Source organism: Python bivittatus, unplaced genomic scaffold (genome assembly GCF_059951505.1).
Source record: "Python bivittatus isolate LINGU-HERP-01145 unplaced genomic scaffold, Pbiv_v1 ctg000840_np1212, whole genome shotgun sequence".
NCBI lineage: Eukaryota > Metazoa > Chordata > Lepidosauria > Squamata > Pythonidae > Python > Python bivittatus.
Genome location: NW_028277113.1, coordinates 12985287 through 13007227, shown reverse-complemented (window position 1 = coordinate 13007227; position 21941 = coordinate 12985287). Strand labels below are relative to the sequence as shown.

Here is a 21941-nt window from a genome sequence, read left to right as displayed (position 1 = left end):
CCAGACCGTAACCTTTGTATCCCTGACTTCAGCCAGGTGTGGGTATCTGGTATCCTCCAGATGTTTTGGGCTACAACTTTCTTAGTTTGTCCAAACTGGCTAGAATGTGAAAACCAAAGTATTTATTTATTGTAGAAATTTATAAGGTCACCCAACTTTATAACGACTCTGGGTGATATGCAGTAAAAGGAATCATACAGTGCAGTTAAAACAGACAAAGCTCCTACCCAGAAGCCAGAAGAAAAGCAACAATTAAAAGACAATCAAACACATCACTCACTCTAATCCAATGACTGGGGAAAGAGCCAGGCTTTCAGAGCTCTTCTCATGAATAAGGTGCAAGTGTGGAAGGACAGTCTGCCTGAGCCCCTGAGCTCCTCCTCCTTTCTTGGCCCTCTATGTGAACCTCTAGGATTATCAGTTCATTTGAAGGGGAAATTAGAATCAGGTGTTTCAATCAATAGGATGATAATCAGGAGTGAGTGTGGGAGGTCCTGCCTTATTTAAAGAACAGAATTCTGGGTATTCACTATCAAAATCTGATCTTCACAACACAGATATGTAGAAGTATGTTATGGCACAAACAAAGGAAATTTCTGAGGACCTCTGAAAAACAGTTTGTGCTCACAAGGCTGGAAAAGGTTTCAAAACTATTTTCAAAGAGTTTGGACTCCACTAGTCCACTGTCAGGCAGACTGCGTACAATCACAATTGTTACCCTCCCCAGGAGTGGTTGATCAACTGAGATCACGCCAAGAGCAAGGTGTGTAATACTCCAGGAGGTCTCAAAGAAGCCCAGGGTAACGTCTAAGGAACTAAAGGCCTCTCTTGCATTGGCAAATGTCAGTGTTCATGAGACCACTGTCAGGAGAACACTGAACAACAGTGGTATGCATGGCAGAGTTGCAAGGAGAAAGCCACTACTCTCCAAAAAGAACATTGCTGCCCATCTGCAGTTTGCAATACTCCACGTGGATAAGCCAGAAGGCTATTGGAAGAATATTCTGTGGACAGATAAAACCAAAATAGAAATTTTTGGCTTGAATGAAAAGTGTTATATTTGGTGAAAGGCAAGCCCTGTATTCCAGCATAAGAAACTTGTCCATTCTGTGATACATGGTGGTGGTAGTTTCATGGGTTGGGGCTGCTTTTGCTGCCTCTGGACCAGGATGGTTTGCTGTCATTGATGGAACTATGAATTCTGAATTGTACCAGCAGATTCTACAGGAAAATACCAGGGTATCTGTCTGTGAACTGAAGCTCAAGAGAAAGTGGGTCATGCAGCAAAACAATGACTCAGAACACCCACATAGTTAAAGCAGAAGAAAGTTAATGTTTTAGAATGGCCAAGTCAAAGTCCTGACCTTAATCCTATAGAAATGTTGTAGAAGGGCCTGAGGTGGGCAATTCATGCAGGAAGCCCACCAATATACCTGAAGGTATACTTGAAGCTGTTCTATAAGGAGGAATGGGCTAAAATTCCTCCAAGCTAATGTGTAAGACTGATCAACAGTTATCGGAAACATTTAGTTGTAGTTATTGCTGCTCAAGGGGGCACACTAGATACTGAAAGTAGGTTCACATACTTTTGCCAAATATGTAGCTTTGAATCCTCTTCTTCAATAAATAAATCAAGTAGTATAATGTTTTTAACTCATTTGTTTAATTGGGTTCTTTTTATCTAATTGTAGGAATTGTGTGGAAAACAGGTCACATTTTAAGTCATATTTATGTGGAAATATTGAAAATTCAAAAGGATTCACAAACTTTTAAGCATCGCTGTAGCTGGCATTCAGATCCACACTCCCTGATGATTCCCCCTGCCCCCCCCCCCAGTTTAATATAGATGTTAAAGAGCATGGGGCACAGAATTGAAGTTTGCAGCCCTCCACAGCCCAAAAACTTCAGGAGAACCTTCCACGGATGGAAATGGAATCACTGACAAAGCCATGACCCAACTCCCTATGGCAGTCCAAAAGGTAACAGAAGCTACAAATATCCAGGAGCATGACCAGTCAAATTTCCTTTGTCAAATTTCTTCAACAAACCATCCATTGGGCCAACCAGTGATATTTCTGTGCCATGCCCCAGGCTGAAATGAATCTAGAAAACAGGTTTCCTGCTGGAGTTCTGTGGCACTATCTGTTAAAACACCTTGGCCAGGAATGGTAAATTTAAGACTAGCCTATAAATCTTAAAAAGGAAAGTATATAATGGGGGGGGGGGTGTTCCCCAAGTGGGGATAAAGTACAAATCTCATCCTGATTAAGAGAGGCACCAATGATCACACATAATATCTTCATCAAAAGATCATTCCTGGCTTTAGATTCAAAGAATCTGGGTTTAAAGGAGATGTGGGGGCCCGAATCTTCAAATCCTCTGTCCACATCCTTAAGGTGCATAGAAATAAACCATTCCAATGAAACTGGACAAGCAGGTGTGCTTGCCTCCTCTCAGCCATCCCCACTGATGGCAGTGTATGTCAGGGATAGAAAGCCACTGCCATGGACCAGCTGCACAGAAAATGCCTGGACACCAAGCTGACTTACCCAGGCAGGTAGCAAAAATAAAGCTGCAGTGGCAACAAAGGTGGAGATGGGCCCTTGGGCCAGTCACTCTCAGCCCAACTCACCTCACAGAGTGGTTGTTGTGGGGGAAATAGGAGGAGGAAGGAGTATTAGGTATGTTTGCTGCCTTGAGTTATTTATAAAAAATAATAAAGGGATAAGCAATCTATAAAAAGAAAAGCCTGCTGCCGAAGTAATAATAATAAAAGTGCTGGTGTAATGATACTGGTAGTAGATGGCAATAGTAGTAATGAAGATGTTGATGTTAGAGATGGTTCTGTAACAATAAACCTTGAATTAATGCCTCTCCCCTTTGTCTTCAGGGTTTCTGCCAATGGTCAAGCAGCTTCCCCCAAGTTTTGTTTTTTTGGGGGGGGAGGTTCCCTCCCCCCTTCCATACTCTCTTCCAATGCAGCAGTACAAGCTAAATTATTCTAGAATAAAATTACAGAAAGGATCATTTGAGGCTAATTATTTAAAGGACTTTTCTTTCTAAGATGTTTCAAATATGATTGTGATTTGAGTATAAATCCTTCCAATGTATAAATATGCAAACATATACCTATAAAATAGTTCACAAGAATTGTAACTCAGAAGAAAGGCAGAGCACCAGTTGCTGAAAGATGTATTTAACTGTGCCTAACCTACAAATCTCGGTAACAATGGGCCCATTCCGACATAAGCTTAATGGTGTTGAGGTCATTGCACTAATAATACTGTGTTGCTCTTCTAAGGAGCTGGCATCATGTTAACATGGAAAATAGTATTATCCCATCTGAGTGGCTAGAATTCATCAAGATAATAAGCAAAGGTCTTTCCAGGTTTTGCTACTTGAAATCTCAGTTTCTGTTTTTAAGTGGTAGATGTCAGGAACTTCACTCTAGTATTTTCAGCAGGGCTGAATGTTTTCTACACTGCTCTGTGACTTCCATTGTATTTGAGTATGGACAAAAAGATATGTGACAGAGTACAGCAGCTGGACACTGTCTGTCATACTGTCCTGTGATCACTCAGACATACACTCTGTTCGAGTACTCAGATAAAGTAGCTGGGAAAGAGATAAGCATTTTTATTTATGCTTTCACAGAGCAGTTCTCGTGCGGAACAGTTAATATGAGATAAGGTGGTAGGCAGCAGAAAGAGAAGAGATGGTGATGAACCATGCCGGGTTAGGCGCGTTTAGAACTGCTGAAGGGTTGCTTATTCCAGAGCAGCTGCAAGACTTCTGAACAGATCCAAGATGGGCCAAAAGAAGACAGTTGAAGGGTTCCAGGGAGCCCAAGGACAATGAACAGGTGAAGAGATCAGCATAGGAGTGGAATTCCATCTAGAGGGGGAGAGATAAATTGTGGTGGGATCATGTTCCAAAGGAAGATGAAGACAATGTCCTGTAGGCCTGAGAAGTTGCCAGCCAGGTGTAATTAACACCCATCATTAACTCTAAATGGGGAAGCGGTTACTGGCAAAGCTATACACACAGAAAGCCACAAACTTAAGCTGAACAAGTTTCAAGTAGATACTAGAGTTAACCCAGAAATCCTGGCGCAAGTAGAGATAAATCACAGCTATGTTTCTCTCCCTTTACAGCCGAAGAAGGAAGATAAAGGAGGAGGAAAGAATGTTTCACTGCCTTAAGTGAATGCTGCATAATTTGCCTTGTAAGGCTGAAAACAAAACTAAGAAGTTTGTTTTAGGAATGAAAGGGAGAAAAAAAAAACAGTACTGAATATTTGATCATTTCCTGAGAACCCAAAGCCTTGTGGCAGAGTGCATGCTATAGCAAAGTAAACTATTAATGCAGTGGGAAATACTAAATATTTTCAAGAAGGGGAATTTCTGCAGTAATTAGCTTTTTTATTTCTTTTTTATTTTCTCCTAGCAGTCTTCTCATCTCTTCCCTATAGCAATCTGTTGGGTTATTTTTGGTTTTGGTTTTTGAATTTTAATTATGTGCCTTTCATTAGCCACAGTGCTTGATAAGTAAGCCATTAATGAGATTAGAGAAGAATATGCCATTGTACTAAAGATGTACATGTATTTTTCTCCACCTTTCAGCTGCTGGGAGGGGGTGAGGTATGAGAGGAGTGTCCAGTTCCCAATCCAGTCTTCCTGAGAAATGTGCGGTGCTGTTCTCCATGGACCACATCTGCCCATCTAAGCTATACTGATTGACTTGCCAAGCTATTATAATTATTCTGTACTTTCTCCTATGCATGCATGCTTAGTATAATGAGGGAACAGCTAAAAGCTAGAGTCATAAAGGGCTTCTAACAAATCAGAAAAGTCAGAATAAGGTCATACAGCAGATTCGCCTGCCTACCTAATTTAAATGCCAGGGAAATGCCACAGCTCTGCACTTTTAGAGGAGGATGCCTCTGTGGCATGAAGAAAAGTTATAAGCCATGTAAAAGCTGGAAATGCATAAAACTCACAGCACTGATGAATGGGTGATAGGTGTGAATGGTTGACTAGGCTACAGCTGTGTTTGTTGAAGCTCTTAGCCATAAGAATCTGGCATACAGATCATAGATGGGTAGTTTTGTCTGCCCATGTAAAATGTAAGTTTATAAATGTATACTGACCAGAGATTTGGTTCCCTGCCAATCTAATAGGCCAGAAATCAGAATTTGTGACACCAGTGGTGTGTGTATGTATGTGTATACACACACACACACACACACACACTTAATTGTTATACTAGTATCAGTAGACATGTGATGACATCAAACTTTGAGAGATGTAATCACGGGCTTGGTGAACTGCTGAAGGATAGAGGTAATCCAGATGGCTAGAAAGCACAGCAAAATATTTTGTAATATCTTAAATTTCTTGTTTCTTATCATTGTAGCAATGGTAGTTTAAATTTGAAAATGAGATGCAAAATGGATTTCATCAGCTAGAAAGACAAATTCATAGGTTTGCTCATTGTTTCTAGTAATGTATTTTAGTGGGGTTTCACATATAGTCAGTATTTACAGCTGCCTTAATGGAAAGGGATCCTTGTATCACAGAATGAAGCAGCTAGGACTTCTTTATCTTTTTGCTTGCTCAAATAAGCTTAGCTGAAAAAATGAATTCAAATGTAGCTAAAGGTCTGGTTATTGTTATGGAAACAAGACTAGGGGAGCCTCAAGTTGGCACATAGAGGCAACAACGTTTTTGCTTTGTTTTAAGTTCACTACATTTTAGCTCATGCAGCTGAACTAGTTTTAATTTAACGAAATCTAACCACAGCTTGTCTGAATCTGGATGTGACACTGATATATGCTTAGTTCAAAAGCCTCTCTCTCTCTCATAGAGGAAAAGAGAATTGTAGGCCTTGGGATCATCCCTGCTCATTGAACCATAGTTTATTATCTCATCTGTCTGAATGCAGCCAATGCAAAAGCCTTTGCCATAGTTGAAGAATGAAACACATTCCTTTAGAAATTGTAAGTGGGCAACTAAGTTTTGAAAGGTGTATTTTGTATTGCGTATATATTAAGTGAAATAAAAGTGTTTAAGTCTGTAAAATATTATTTTACATTATAAATACTATAAATCTACTTATAGCTAGTTTCAAAATTGAAATTTCACACTGGTTTTAATGGAGCTGAAAAATACTAATAATCATTACATGAATTTGTGGTGTGATACTAAAAATGATTCCAGAGCTAATACACAAATAGTTCATCTTTTCCATCACATTATAAAAAGCTGACATGGTAGTTCTGTGTGATTTACTCACCTAATGAGAACCCTAACTATCCCCTCACTCCTTGGTCATAGCAACAAAATTTTTACAGAGCATTGTCAGAGTCATTTATCGATTGCTAGTTTCTTCAAAGAATGTAATTCTTATGAGTCATCTACATTTACTGCCTTCCTTTCATGCTTTATTATTATTCTGGTCCTTAGTTCACATTTTTATTTGCTTTCTGTTCCCCTCAGATACCAGAGAGATGTAAGATATTCTAGGATTCAACCTTAAAATTTTCCACATAATTTTAATAGATAAAATATACTGGGGGGAGGCTTTCTTACTTTGTCCTTTGGGTGACACAGGCAGCCATTTCGACATAAAGGAATTTATGAGCTGATGTCAACTATAGTAACAAGCTAAGTTAGACAGGACACTTTAATTTGTCTTGGCTTTGTGTTTCTGTTCATGTCTCAAAGGGCAGGGGTAGGGAAACTGATTACGCTAGAAAAGTTTTCCACCACTGGCTTTGGGAGAAAGTTGTAATAGGCTTATCTCAGTTTAGATTGCAACCTATTAAAATGTTCACTTTGTGTAAATTACCCCCTCCCCTCCAAAATCCACTGGTTAAGCAGTGAAATGAACATATACACAGCACTAAAAGAACTACTGAGTAGAGAAAAATATAAGGATGGAATCCTGTCTGATATTTTCCTCCTGAAAACAACTTTCATAAGCCTATGAAAGGAGGGCACGTGGCTTTCTAGTCTGTACAGTACCTTTCCTCCCCAAACACTCTCAGCTTCTTACAAATTGCCCAATCTTTGAAGAGCGGAGGAATGGAGACCAAAGCATTGTATCATCACATGAAGTCAACTCAATATTACATCCTATTCTTTGTTCAACACCCCCCCCCCACACACACAGCTTTCATGCTTGCTTTCAGGTCTGTTTCTAAACTGTTGTGAGCTCCTAGTACCACTCAGCTCCTAGAAGTAGCAGTGGGAAGTCACTGTGATAAAGCCAAATATTTATTTTCCCTCTTTGATCCACAGATACAGCAAGGAATAATGTGATGTATATACATCTTCTTTCTTCTCCTTAGTTGAGGACAGAAAGTGCCTTAGGTTCTGTCGTTGTAATTATTCAGATGTAAGATTTCTGTATTTGTTTTTACCAATGGGTACACAATATGAGATGTAGTGTTAATATTTCTTTTATTTAATCTCTGGGTTTGTACAGATTGAATGATCTTGCTAATTTTGATAATGTTTGGTATCTACTGATGAGTATATTACAGAAATGTGTACCATGTTAAATTTACATGTCCTTTATATCTCACTTTTTTTTTTTTTTGCTTACTTCTAGATGTTACTCAGCTTTTTGAAATAATGTCAGAGTTCTATTTATAATAGAGGAGGATATAATACAATATGTAGTTTTTGATTGACTTCTTGTTTTTTCCTCACAGCAACTCTGTCAGATAGGTTTGACTAAAAGAAAATTACTTAAAATTACCCAGTAGGCTTCATGGTTGAGTGAAGATTTAAATCGACTATTTGACAGTGATCAGTACACCCTACTGAGCATTCATTCATACAGATAGGTCAGTCATTGATCCTGCAACTATAAATAATGAATATGTTTGTGTGAACCAACATTTGGTTTTAAACACAAGCTAGTTCTAAACAGTTTCTGTTAAAATGCTAGACCCTTGTGTACCTACTTCGTATCTTGTACTTATTTCAGACAGATATCCTTGATGGAAAAAGGCATATATGTGGTATTTTATGGTGGTAGGAATCACGTGCAACTGTTTCTATGTTCATTCACTTTTGTAAATCTGAGGGCCGGATCAGAATAAAAGAAGGGAAGTCTCAAGGAGGTGGATTTGAAAATAGTTAGGAAAAAAAATATTTTAAGTCAGTATGGCAAGTATGATAAGGTTGTTTTGTAAAAAAGAAAAACATTAGACATTTTCAGACATTCTTGTTGCATTGGAAACTATGATGATAGAAATGGCTAGTGCCGTGTGACCTTTGCTATATGCTTTGAAATAGAATCTATAAATATTTTACAATCTGTAGGCTCTCTGTTCCGTTTTTATTAAAGGAAGAAATGCTACTGCCAACCACTGCATTGCCCTCCATTCAGAAGTTGCACAGTGAGGACTAGGCCACAGTAGACCATATGAAATCCAGTTTCCTCCTTTCCCCAGTCAAACTAGCTATGATCCACCACATAGAACTGCAGTTGCTTGATGGTTCCAAAGGAGTTCTGTGACAAGGATTATCTACAATTGCCTTTTCTTAACCTTCACAGTTGAAGCTGTTTCAAATGAAATTCAGTTGCATTTGCAGTGGCAAGCACGCATATGTCTGTTTTATATATTTATAACAATGTGTATTTGGTTTTTAAACCTTACATTCTGCTTTATTCCCCAAGACTCAAGAAGTGGCAGATATATCACTTGGGCCATTCATTTGGCTCTTATTTGCAAATTCAGCACCCAGCCAGCTGCTCATTTTATGGAAAAGAACTATGCTAGAGGTGAGCAAATTTGGGAGCAGTTTTTGTTACTGTTTTCAGCATTCAGAGATCATAGGAGGTGAGGCAATGATGTAATGATGATGTGTAAATGAGCAGGACTAGGAGTTTTTTTAGTGTGTTAGGCAGGTTAGAAGAGAGAGAGATTACATGCATCAAGTCAGTGACATGCACATCTTTCTTTTTCTGTGAAAAAAAAAAACAAATCTCAACAATTTGGGTCCTGTCCCCCATCCCCATCCTAGACTTCACTTCTTTAAACACTGCATTTTCCCTCTGTAGCTTAGATCTGTTGGACTTCCATTTTGGGTCCAAGAGTCTCAACAACTCAAAGAAAATATGCCTGCTGTCAGGATATTTTCATGAATGGAAGCTTGGAGAACAATATGTGTCACAGGTTGCAGGAGAGACTTTTGCTGGCTATGTGCTGCTGCAATTATTGCATGGATACAAATAAAATTATGATTTTTCAAGGCAGTATACACATAACAGTGCAAAATATCCCCCTGCCCCAGTTGGCAAGTAAAACAATAATTATCCAGTTGTCCCCCAAACAATGGACTTTAGGACTAGTACAAGAGGAAATAACTACTGGCCAAAATGCTAAATTTAAGTTTTGTTTTTACAGTGACATATTCACATAATGCTGGTAATTCATTACGCATTAACTTTGGTAGTAAATACCTGAACACTGTATTGCTCATATGGTTGCTTCTCCTTGACATAAACCTGCCTGTGTTTTCTGAATGGAATTTTCTGGGTGGAGTTGAGAAGGGACAGAGGATGGATGGAGAGAGACTGCTTTATATACCATTAAGGAAAAAAATCCAGCTCTTGTGACTGGTCACTGGATATCCAGGAACAGATCCATCTGGTGTAGCCACATTGCTGTGGAGGTTTTAAAAAGCCACTTTGGGGCCTTCTGTAATAGACATTTTATAGTAATGTTTGTCTGGCATTTTCTGAAGATATTCTACCTGAGTGGCCTCCAGTCTTAGCCTCTGAGACAAAAACCATTAATAGAACAACTAAAAACTGGGAAGGCGCCAGGTAGCAATCATACTGCACATAAAATAATCAAGACAAATATGGACCTATTTTTGGTGCCCCTTTAAAGACAAGACAGTGCTGATCCCTAAAAACTGGAGAATAGTCATTACAGTTTCCATATTTAGAAAGATGATCCTGGTAATTAAGACCAATAAGCTTAAGTGTAATAAGTGAACTTCATACTAGGCAGTTATAGTGGAAATTATCAGACTAGAAGTTCACTTAGCCTGAAAACTATTCTAGGCGAATGAAATCCTCTTTATGTGCCCATTTTGTACATTTCAAATATGTGTCTGATTCCATCTCCCCAAATCTGGGAACATTAGGGCTTCTAATCAACAGCTGCAGCTGTACTGCTTATTAACAAGCTATATATTAACACCAGTTTGAGAATCAGATGCAACTCTCTTGGAACACTCTTTAATCCTATAGTTGTTCAGAGAGGTGTACTAGTATTAATATAAGCCTGGCAGAGCAAAACTTTCCAATCCTTTTGAATGCAGATGGTACCGTGTGTTTGTCACACACTCAAATTGGTGTTTGGAGAGCCTTGAAGACCCTTATGCAGTACAGTAGAGAGGAGTAGCTGCACATAAAAAAGATAAAGATAACGGTGTTTGCCAAAAGACCTGCATTGCACAATGTGCTTGTTGATGAACCCAAAAAGATGCAGGTAAAATGTTTTAAATGTCTTGGAGCAGTATTCCACTCTTCTGGGTATATGAAAGCCCAAACAGAAAATACAGTGCTGAGCTCAGAGGAGTTCACCAGTTGTCCTGAAATTTATCCACATATGGGGTTGGCGGATAACTGCCACCATAAAATCATTTTGGTCATAGCTTCTCTGTGGTGCACTTACTGTAACTACATGTCATTTGAATCAGTGTAACTAAGTTCCTTAGTGCACCTTTATAGCTGTCTAGATGTATCTCAAATACTCCATGGCTCATTGATCTTTAAAGGGTGGAAGCAAGATTGGCTAATAGTTGCCAACTATTGGTTAAAGAATAAATTCCTCCCAGCAAATTGGTCTCATGCTTATTTTCCAGTAATTTTCAGTCTAGATGGAAACAGGCCATACCTCTAAAATTTCACTCCCTTTGTCTTTTCCCAGAATTATTATTTTCTTTGGGCCATGAGCAGGTCAAAGTGCATTAAAGCAGTGAATTGAGGATATAGCTAAATAAGAGCCAGGCTCACAAACAGAAGAGCCTAGAGATTCACATGCTTCTTGCCAGTTGTATCTCCTTTCTTCTGTTTCCTAAATACTGTACAGGACAGCATATACTAAAATAAAATGTGGTATGCTTCCTTCATTTGTCCTACAGAACAGATTCCAAAACATTACCTGTAAGGAGCTCATCTACTCTTATGGATTGGATATGATAGAAAATACTACCCATGTTTTACTCTGCTGTACCTTATGTGGGGTTTACTGCACCAGATACATCAAACCTTAACTTACATCACCCAGACTGATCAGAGCATTTCTGTGTTTGTATATTGCTTTCAGACAAAAATGACTTTATTAACAGAGAATGTTACAAAATATTATGTGATAGCATGCGGAGTGCAACATGAGATAATATCAAGGACACCTCTGTCAACCGGCTGTTTGACTATCACAATTTTTATCTTGTCGGTTTTGGAGTGATTTTAAATTGTAAGTGTACACCTGTGGATATGTGCAACTAGATTATGTGGTGTATCCTTTAATAAGCTATTCACAAGTTTTACAGTGTTGCGTAGTATTGTTAAACATTTTAGATGGCTGGTCTTTGGTTGTAATAAATGTCTTCTACATTAGAATTTAACTGATTATAGACTTTATATTCTTGGACAAAGCACACTGCTGTTGGCAGCATGTTACAATATGCTCTGTGTTGTACTATACTATAGCCATTCTGATCTTCCAGATATATGGGATGACAACTCCTGTCACTAGTAATCAGCATCACCCTTATGAATGGTGGGAGTTATACTCCCTTACACTTTAAGATAATAAGTTTGGGAATTTTTTGTCAAGAGCTTCTGTTTTTCTTTTACAGAGGAGTGAGCCTCCTACAAACATACTTCAACACTTTAAATAAAAAAGAGCAAAACATAATGCTAAATTGTAATAGTGCACATGTTTTATTCATCCTTCTGATTCTCTTTCTTTTACTGCATTTATGTATATTTAGTCTCTAGTATTAATTGCAAGAAGCCTATGTTCACCAGCATTGTCACTTTAAAAAGTTTGGAAAAAGGAAATGCGAAGTCCTTTTTTTTTCTGGTTGTTTCATGAAACTGACAGCAATCCTGTGTTACTATATACAAATACTTTTACTATTTACTTTTTGCTGTGAGCAAAGTTATACAAAATGTATATAATTGGAAAGAGTATTCAAGGGAGATGGTTTTAACTGGAGAGTCAGTATTCTGTCCTATTGACTCTCAGGTAAGTATTGTGTGAACTTTAATCCCTCATAAAGCAGCATGGAAGACTGCTGGCATACTGGATTCAGTCTTCATCAGATGAATTATTTGATGGAGTCTTATTTTCTGCTCTGATTTTTTTTTTAACCTATCCATGGGGGCAGTGCAATTGCAGAAATAATTTTGGAAAGGTGCTTTGGAGCATGCAGGGATGCAAGCATATTCCCTGTCCACAACTTTTTAAAACAACTGTATATTGTCCTGGGATTGTGCACCTGTCCTGTGCACCTGCCGTATTATACCAGGAAAAGATGCAGCTGATTTAAAGAGTTGCAGACAAGAATTACATCTGCTGGTCTTATGTGCTCCAAAGCATTATTTGGAAACTGAACCCAAAGCATTGTATGGCTTTAATCCTCAACATTGTGGATTTGATTCTTCTGTAAATTCTCCCATGTCTTTATCAGAGGTAGTACATGTTACAAACTATAGGAGAGTTTTCTGCTGCTAGCTCCTTTGAACAGCTATATGCTCGCCTTGCTTTTCCTTTTCTAACCCTGCATGTCCTGCTCAAGGCCTATCAACGTATAGACACTGGCAAGCTTTCTTGCTGCTGTGATAAACAAGCGTACTGCTTAAGAATCTGATTCTGGACAAAGACAATTTAGATACAGTTCTGTGAATGCTACTTTATTACAGTGCTTGAGGATAATGTGAGACCATCTGTCATAAGATTGAAGCTCAGCTGAAAGTGGACCTTGCAACATGACAGTGAGCCTAAATGTTCCAGTAAATCCACCATGGAATGGCTGAAAAAAAAAAAAGAAGAAATGGAGGATTCTAGAATGGCCTAGTCAAAGCCCAGATCTAAATACAATTGAGACGCCATGGGGTGATTTGAAATGGGCTGTTTCATGCAAGAAACCCTCAGACATCACACAGCTGAAAAACTTCTGCATGGAGAAATGGGAAAAAATTCCTCCCAGTTGATGTCAGAGACTGGTAGATAGTTGTAAGGAACACCTACTTGAGGCTGTTTCTGCCAAAGGGGGCAATACTTAGAAGCCCTCATCCTCCTCAGTTATCCAACTCCACCTCCCCCCAGCATTCTTCCTGAAGGCATGGATGTGACAAGAGAAAGGTATGAAGGACCCAGCTGGGCTCTGCACACAGCACTTCTAACAGGAGAAGACATTCTGTGCTGCTTTTTCCCAGCCCAGAAGGTACTAGCAGCCCTGCCTTTTGGTAACTACTAGGATTTTTTAATGTTAATTATAAATCAGCTGCCCAATTAATTACAAGTGCTATTTAAAATAGATTAATGTAGCTGATTACTTGCTGCAGACGTAGTTTTAATTTTTCATTCTTTATGCATCAGGTAATCATATTGAGCCTATGACTTCAGCATTGTCACTGACAGGAATAGGTTCCTCTTGGCACACTTTGTTAAGCGTACTTAAATGAAGTTTAATGATAGAACCTTTTAGACTGATCATAACACATCTCTTCTGCAAATCTGGAGGACAACACACAAACTCATTTTAGTATAATGCTATAACAGAAAGATATGGATTCTTTTATGTGTTCAGTGACTTTATCTTTGATAAACCATATATGTAAATGACTAATGGAATTTGCATTTTTAATTAGTTACATTTTTAGGGAAAACATGGGGCGCTTTTGTATTCTTTATAATACTTGAATTAACGGTGAATATTACTTATTAAAATAATTTACTTTCCAATCTGGAGCAGGTTAATTGCAGTAATGAAAGAGCTTCCTGCCCGTCCTTTAAGGGGTAGGCATACTAATGTGACTGTTTGGAAAGCTCTGGTTGGAAAATGTCTAATCCCTTTTTTTTAAAGGCACATTAAATGTGACCTTCCTGGAAAATTAATATACCTCATTTATTTTTAAGGGGAGAGAAAGATTGGAGAAGCAGCGTGCTTTGATTCTTAAAACAAGTCCTGTTGGGCTGGTATAAATGGAATGTTCTTGCTAATTGAACTGCGTGGTCCGCCTCAGTTGCTGTTCTCCTAAATTCCTTGGTTCTCCCTAGCCCTCCCTCAGCAGCTTTAATGCTGTTGCAAATTCTGTTTGCATGTAACCTTCCTAACACTAGCCCCAGTTCCCATCTCAATTGCTTTTTAAAATGGACATATAAACATGGTTCAAGAAATAACCTTATTGGCTACCTTCACCATGGCAAAGGATACAGAAACCTTTGCCGTGGTGAAGGTAGTCCATGCTCAGTCCCATGAACCATTCATGAGCTCTCAACCATGCACCATTCCATGTGTAATTCCAGAGCAAGTGCACAGACCAAACAACAGTAGTTGCTGCCTCTATTAACTGTACTTGGTTAAAAAGTGAAAGATATTTAGAGATTATTAACATACTTTTATTATGATTATTATACATTTATTATACTATCTCCCCCCATAGACTCTGGACAGCTTACAAATACAAATACAAAACAATAAAAACAGTTAAAAACATATACCCCCACAGGTAGCCCAAACTAAAACAATCAAACCATAACAAATCAAACCAAATGAGGACCCCCACAAACACATTAACCCCAGGCCTGAGACCAAAGCCAGGTCTTAAGTGTTTTTCGGAATCCTAGAAGAGAGGGCACTGTCCATATCTCTGGGGGGATTATGTTCCAGAGGGTGGGAGCTGCGACAAAGAAAGCATGCTTCCTTGGTCCCATAAGATGACAACATTTAAGAGAAAGGACCTGGAGCATAGCTACTCTGCTGGAACTACTGGGCAGGCCAAAATAGTTGGAGATAGGTGATCCCTCAAGTATCCAGGCTCTATGCCATAAAGGGCTTTACAGGTAACAACCAGCACCTTGAATTACACCCACAAGCCAACTGGCAACCGGTACGGCTCTCACAGCAGTGGTGACACATGGGCACCGGGAGGCACCCATTACTGCTCACACTGCTACACTTTGTACTAGCTGTAGCTTCCAGATGGTTTTCAAGAACAACCCCATGTAGAGCATGTTGCAATAATCCAGTCATGAGGTGACCAGGGCATGAGTAACTGTCTGAAGAGCCCCCAGCTCAAGTAAGGAGCGCAGCTGGCACACAAGATTAACATATGCAAAGGCCCTCCTGGCCACAGCTGCCACCTGCTCTTCAAACAGTAGCTGCGAGTCCAGAAAGACCCCCAAGTTGCCAACCAGTTTAGAATGGGGAAGTGCCATCCCATCCAAGACCAACAATGGAGACACCCCAACCACATTAGAAATGCAACTACAGTTCTGCAAGGATTGCTGCTTGAAATTTTAAATCCCCGTTGCTTTTAATTCTTCCAGGTTTGTTTTTTTTTAAGGAATAAACTTTAGTTCAAGAAAACTTCTATGTTGCATTGTAGCACTATTGCCTGCTGAGTGAGTTAGGAAGGCCTTTGGAACATGTTGAAGGAGTGAATATGAATAAAGTGTGGGTTACTCCCTAATGGTTATGCTGTTGTACACAATGTCAGATGGAATTGTTATTTTTAATGTATCTTTAAAGCACTGTGCAGGTTCTTTGAAGTTTGATGCTATCCTTCAAATTCGTCACTAGATGCTAATGTCCAGATCATGATACATTGGATTCTGAGTGACCTGGACAAATACTCAGTTTTAGTTTCTTAGTTACTTTATTGCATGGGAACATGTATTCAACTAAAGTATAGATTAGGTGGACTCTTTTTAGCAGCCTCTAGAATCCCCATGAGAGCCAAAACTTGGAGGTTAATATTTGATAGCATGTATTTTATATCATTAACTATTAGGAGTGAAAGGTGAAAGATGAGACCCATTGCTTCTCTTTTCAGTGTGTACTCTCCATCTGCTGTAATGTCTTCTTCTGTTCCAGCTTGTTTTGTGCCTTTTAGTTTATAGAAATGGCTGTGCTGTCAAACTGCATGTTCCTGGATAACCATGTACTCTTCTAGTAATGAGTGTTAATTTATTTTTTTCCCCCTCAAATTATAGGTTTGACTATATGTGTGCTCTCTCACACTCTTTCACATACACACGCAGACATTAAGCTGTTTTTTATCTACAGAGGGGGAAATATATAGGCTCAGTCTCGCCAGTTTAAGTTTTCTCTTCCAGGGTTAATAAGCGTTGTGGGAAGGGGAATATTTTGATTAGGATTGTGTACAGACTCTCTGAATGTCAGTTTTTTGTAACAGAAATATATGTGTAGAGTTCCAGCCATGAACTACAGGGTTTGAGCCTCAGCCTCCATCAGAACAACCAAGCAGTCACAGCTGGTTGTGTTGTGAATGGACCTTCCTTGCCAGTCAGTGGGCTCAGACAATGACAGAAGTTCAGACATCCCTAATAAATATCTGTGAGGGAGAGATGTTTCTGAAGCAGATTCCCCCAGCCCCTTCCACTCTTGCAGAAAATAGAGGAAGGTTTTCTGCCTCTAAAGGAGGCTGGAGCTGGGAACAGGGATCTGCTGGCTGTTCAGGGGCCTCAGAATTAACTTCTTGGAATCTCCAGGTGGTAGGAAGTCCAGGAATAATTGAGACCAAGAGAATCTCTGTTTTAGGTAGTGGCTATCTCTAAAAAGATAGGTAAAAATGTTTAATCAGTTCTGTGTTAAGATCTTGAGATATTTCTCTGAAATATCATGTATCACATCTTTGGATTCTACCTTACATTTAAGAATGTTAACCAAGATAAAGTTTAAGCACTGTAGTACCCGCTTGTTCAAGTAGAGGTGATGATCACACTAAATATCCTATGCTGCTGATTATTAATCCACATAGGAAATTATAATAGTAATATCAGTGCTGTTAAAAGAGAGTGATAATTATTCTCTGCGTATTTCTTTTTAAACAGTGTTGAATATTTTCTACAGAAAAGTTGCTTTAACATGTACAGCTAATAATAAGCCTATAGTTAGTTTGAATTATCATTTTACATGAGTCAAATATATTTCTAGTGCTTGATTAATTGTTCCTCCCATAAGATTAGCAGATATCTTAGGTTGTGGTGCTTGGGTAATGTTCCAAGTCCAAATATTTATTTGATTTAAAAACCCTAAAGATACCATATTAATACCCATAGTTTCAAAGTTAGCATTGTTTCACTTGCCACTGTTTTTTAAAGGAAAGTACATTCACCTGTTTTAATCTGAAGTCCACACAACCATTTTTTTTTGTAATCCCTAACTCATCTATGTTACTGACCTTTTTAAAATTAATATTATTATTGCTGCTGCATAAGATTTACCCTGAGGTGAAGGTTGCAGTGAGAATTCAAAAGATGAGATTTAATATGATTAAGAAAAATGAAAAAAATAAAAAATTTAAAAACGGGAAAAAATTGTGTCTACAAGAAAAAGCATTCAAGCAGCCTTCCCTTTTGTTCTTTTTTCCTTTCTTTTATTTTTTTCCCCTGACCACTAACTGATACTTAAGTATTTTTATAGTATACTTTAAACTTCTATGATTATTACTCATTTCTATTTAGATTATTTTAATTATTTTTGAACAGTTTCTTTTTTCTTCAAAAACCATATTCTAAGTGTCTTAATGTGCCTTGCTGTGTGATATATTACATATAAGGGAGCTATTGCTGCTTGAATTTGGATCGGCTTTCAACACAACCAGTTTTGAAGGGAATATGGAGTTGGCGAACTTGTTTGTATGACTGTTGGGGTTGAGAAGGTTATACGTTTTTGAAAATTGACATTTTTCAGTGATGTTATATGAGGATATTGCTATTCTGAGCGACTCCAAGAAATTGTTGGATATATTTGTGATACAATATTTATGCTTTGTATACATACACTTTTAAATAAGGGTCTTAAGTTTACATAAAATGCATGCAGACATATTTAGTTGGGAAGAGAAGTATATACAATTGACTAATATTCTATTGTATCATTGTTATCTTTATTTTGAATCTAGCCACAGTATGGGTACTGTTTAGAATAAAGCCCTAATTTTATATTTAAGTCATGCATAGTTAATCTGTATTTCTGCTTTTCTTTGTTTTTTGTATTACATTTCTAGCTAACTTAAAGCTTTAGAAAGCTTTTAGGTAGGATACATAGACCCTCCACCTTAGTTTTTTCTTAAAATAATCCTGTGAGGTTGTTTAATAAAAAAAACTAGCATCCAGCTGTTGTAGTGAAACATGAATTTATACTAGGCCTTCTGGCTTCTGTTCAGAACTCTAGCCATTGCTATAGTGGGGATATTTAAAGAGAACTGTGAAGAAGGAACAGGCTACCAATGTCCCGCAACAGTGAAAAAAGGAATATTATTCCCTATATATGGTAGAAAGTGGGCCCAAATTATCTGACTGCAGCATCTGAATCAAAACAGTTATCACTAGGATTTTAAGACGGTCATTCTAAAATCCAATTAGATTCTAGCCATTTTTCTATAGTACAAATGTTTCATAATCATGCATTTAAAGCTGAAGTAAATATAAATCTAGCTTCAGTGTCTTTTTGGGTCTTCATTTTGTACTGAATTATGCAAGTGCTGCATATGAATTTGAAAATCTTGAATGCAGAATAGTTTTGAACAGAATATTGAATAGTTTCTTTGTAGTATTCTCTCCAAATGCAAGAGTTCTGAAATTACAATGCAAAGTTTCCTTTTTCTAAACTTGGTGCCAGTGAATCCAAGCAAATCATACCTACCGGGGGAATTACTGCATCAGGGATCTTCCTCCCATGCAACTTGTGGTTATCATTTCAAAACCTAAGTTCAACTGAATTTTTTAACATAATTTATCAAAGGATATCCTGCTTTTGAAATGGATGGATAGAATATAGTCTTAACTGAGAGTTAAAACAGAATCTCCTTAGTGTGATAAGTGTATATAGACTAGTGGGTTGTGCATTCATTATGCATATGTTTCATAATGGATATAACCATATAAATGTATATTAAAGGCATTTCTGTGTTCCTTTTACACAGAAAATTTGGAATTGCTATGAAAGTGAAACACTGCCATCTACTGGTTTATACACTCCTTTTCTTTAAGTTCTATGAAGTTCAATTAAAAAGAGGAACATATATTACTTGAATTGCTTAACCTCATTTTAAAAATGTGGATCTATATAAGCTGAAAATGTTTGGAAAAGTTTCACAGTACCAAAGAAAGGGATTCATTGATAATTGGCATCCTAGCTAATAAATCACAGAGCCATGCAGGGATTTCAATTCAACAACAATTTATTGCCTCTGTGTGGATAACATTGATATACTGAGTAGGGGAGTGGGTAAATGTTTGATTCTTTCCTGCGCAGAAGAAAGGATATTGAGTGAATACACAAATTAAATGCAGTTCCACTCAAAGGGCTTGTGATATAGTTACTTGCAACTGCTGCATACAAAATAATGCATTCTTTACTTTTATGTCCTGAATTAATTATCATCCTATACTGATAGATTCAGGCAAATATCACGAGAAGAAAGTCCTCATTTCTAATATACTGTCGTTCTTGAAATATATCCATGCTATAACGAGCCCATGCACATTAACTGATTCTGTACATTTGCAGTTCTTCTTACATAAAAACAGTGAATCATAATTAGAAACGTGTTAAATAATATAGTAATGTCTGGTGGACTTCTCAGACTCTGGGAAAGAGGATGGCAGTTTGCCATTTCAGAACATTTGTACATTCTTCCTTTGTTAGGAAACTGGGTAGCCACCTACCCACTGCATCAGCAGGCAGTTATCAAGAGAATCAAGGAATCCCTGGCTTAAACAAATTTAGAGATGAATGGGGTGCTAACATAAACACATTCAGTTGCCAAGATTTCTGTAATCTAACCCCCTTTTCAAATAGATCTGGATAATAACACTCTGAGAATCTAGCTTTCTTGTTGTTAGCATTTCCTTGTGGCTTGACACAGTGTTTATAAATTAGACATCTAATTATATGAGATAATTTACTAAATCCAAATGAGCAAAAAAATCTATTTGGTTTATTTCTATTCTGTCTTTCTAATGGTTTCTGCCTTAGCACTTTATCCATTTTTATAATGCAATGTCTTTTGGGGGGCAGGAAGCAGTAGCCTTGTTAGTTAATACATTTTCAAATGTGTGTATCAGTTCTAAAGTATGTATGGATTCTAGATTCCTATCAATAATACAGTTCCTTTTTATTCCCAGTTGTTGTCCAAATGGCAAATTTTGCCTCAAAAGTGTGAGTTAAAGACGTGTGTGCAAAAATGACTGCATATCTACTGCTTTTCTGTAATTCTTTATGTATGTTCTACCACCCATATTTATCTTCATCTATACAGTGGTACCTCTACTTACGAACTTAATCCATTCCATGACTCTGATCGCAAGTCTAGTTGGTCGCAAGTTGAGGTAAATTTTCCCATAAGGTTCAATGTAATTATCGTTAATCCGTTCCAGCGTCTGCGGACCACGCGGCAGGGGCGGAAAAATGGCCGCGAACCACGCGGCAGGGCGGAAAAATGGCCGCGGACCACGTGTCAGGGGCAGAAAAATGGCCGCGGACCACGTGTTGGGGCGGAAAATGGCCACGGACCACGCAGCAGGGCAGAAAAACAGCCGCGGACCACGTGGCACGGGCGGAAAAATGGCCGCAGACCACGTGGAACGGGCGGAAAATGGCCGCGGATCCGGTTCGTAAGTCGAGGCGAGTTTGCAAGTCGAGGCAAATTTTTGGGACCGGAGCTGATCGTATCTCGAAAAATTCGTAAGTTTGGGCGTTCGTAAGTAGAGGTACCACTGTATATTTTTATAGTTCTTTATCTACATCTACACTTCTATTGTGATGGTTCTCCACAAACACTTGGGTCCTTATCTGCAGCATTTAGCTAGTCTACAAATGCTTTAAAGATCCTTACACTGTAATATATATTAAAAAAATAATCAACAAGAAACTTACAATATCTGTAAATATATTAGAAGTGGATTTCTGTTATGAAAAATGGTGCAATTCTATATAAGTTCCTCATATAAACATGGGCAAATGAAGGGCAAACCCCCTTAATGTAGGGAGTTTTGCTGTAAATAAAACTCACTTTAAATTAAAAAAAAAAATCTAATGCCATTATTTCTCTCATTAATGAAAGATATAGTATGCACTTCCCACACTGAAGAAGGCTAAAGGTCAGAAGGTTTGAAGTTATTGTTTTGAGGGTGTTGGAACAGTTTGTGGAATTGTTCAAGCTTATATTATTAATATATTGTTCATTGTTTCCAATAAAACAGAAACCCAAAAATTAATAGTTTAAATTGCTGGTTATGCCTTTGTGCCCCAATGGAGTGTTCTTGCATCTTGTCAAAAATTCATAATAGGGCGATATACTTGCATTAGACCGATCAAGGTCATAAAAGAATGTGCAACATTACAAGTACTCAGGATCCTTTCATAAGAAAAGGCAGTAAATAAAACAAAGGGAAAAATGGTTGATTTTCAAGTTACTTATCTACATTTTATATAGTTTAATATGCATAATGTTCTAATAAAAATGTTGAAATATGACTTGATGAGTCAGTATACTGGCAGTATTAAAAAGACATTTGGATTCAAAAATGGAAATTTAGGCTGCAACAGTTAATGCATATATTCATGAATAGGATCTGGTCTACAGGTGTAATAAATATTAGCTAATTATTCATGAATAACCTCCTCTAAACTTACTAATTTCAAAAA

The 21941-nt window shown here is 37.9% G+C and overlaps 1 protein-coding gene across 7 annotated transcripts in view; it reads left to right on the top strand.

Annotated features, from left to right (window-relative positions):
- Positions 1-21941, top strand: part of LYRM4 (LYR motif containing 4) — a 61990-nt gene that overhangs the window by 25358 nt on the left and 14691 nt on the right. For 3 of the 7 annotated variants that reach the window (XR_015794112.1, XR_015794113.1, XM_025173019.2), the window contains exon 3: positions 8692-8796. The exons of 2 other annotated variants lie outside the window; for them this stretch is intronic. Coding sequence is in view for 3 of the 5 variants with exons in the window: in XM_025173019.2 (XP_025028787.1) it covers positions 8692-8796 (105 nt within the window). In the remaining 2 variants the exon portion in view is untranslated. Of the gene's footprint in view, positions 1-8691; positions 8797-11171; positions 11319-11356; positions 11513-21941 lie in introns of those variants that run through there. 2 more of the 7 variants (XM_025173018.2, XM_088131040.1) reach the window with 2 other exon arrangements.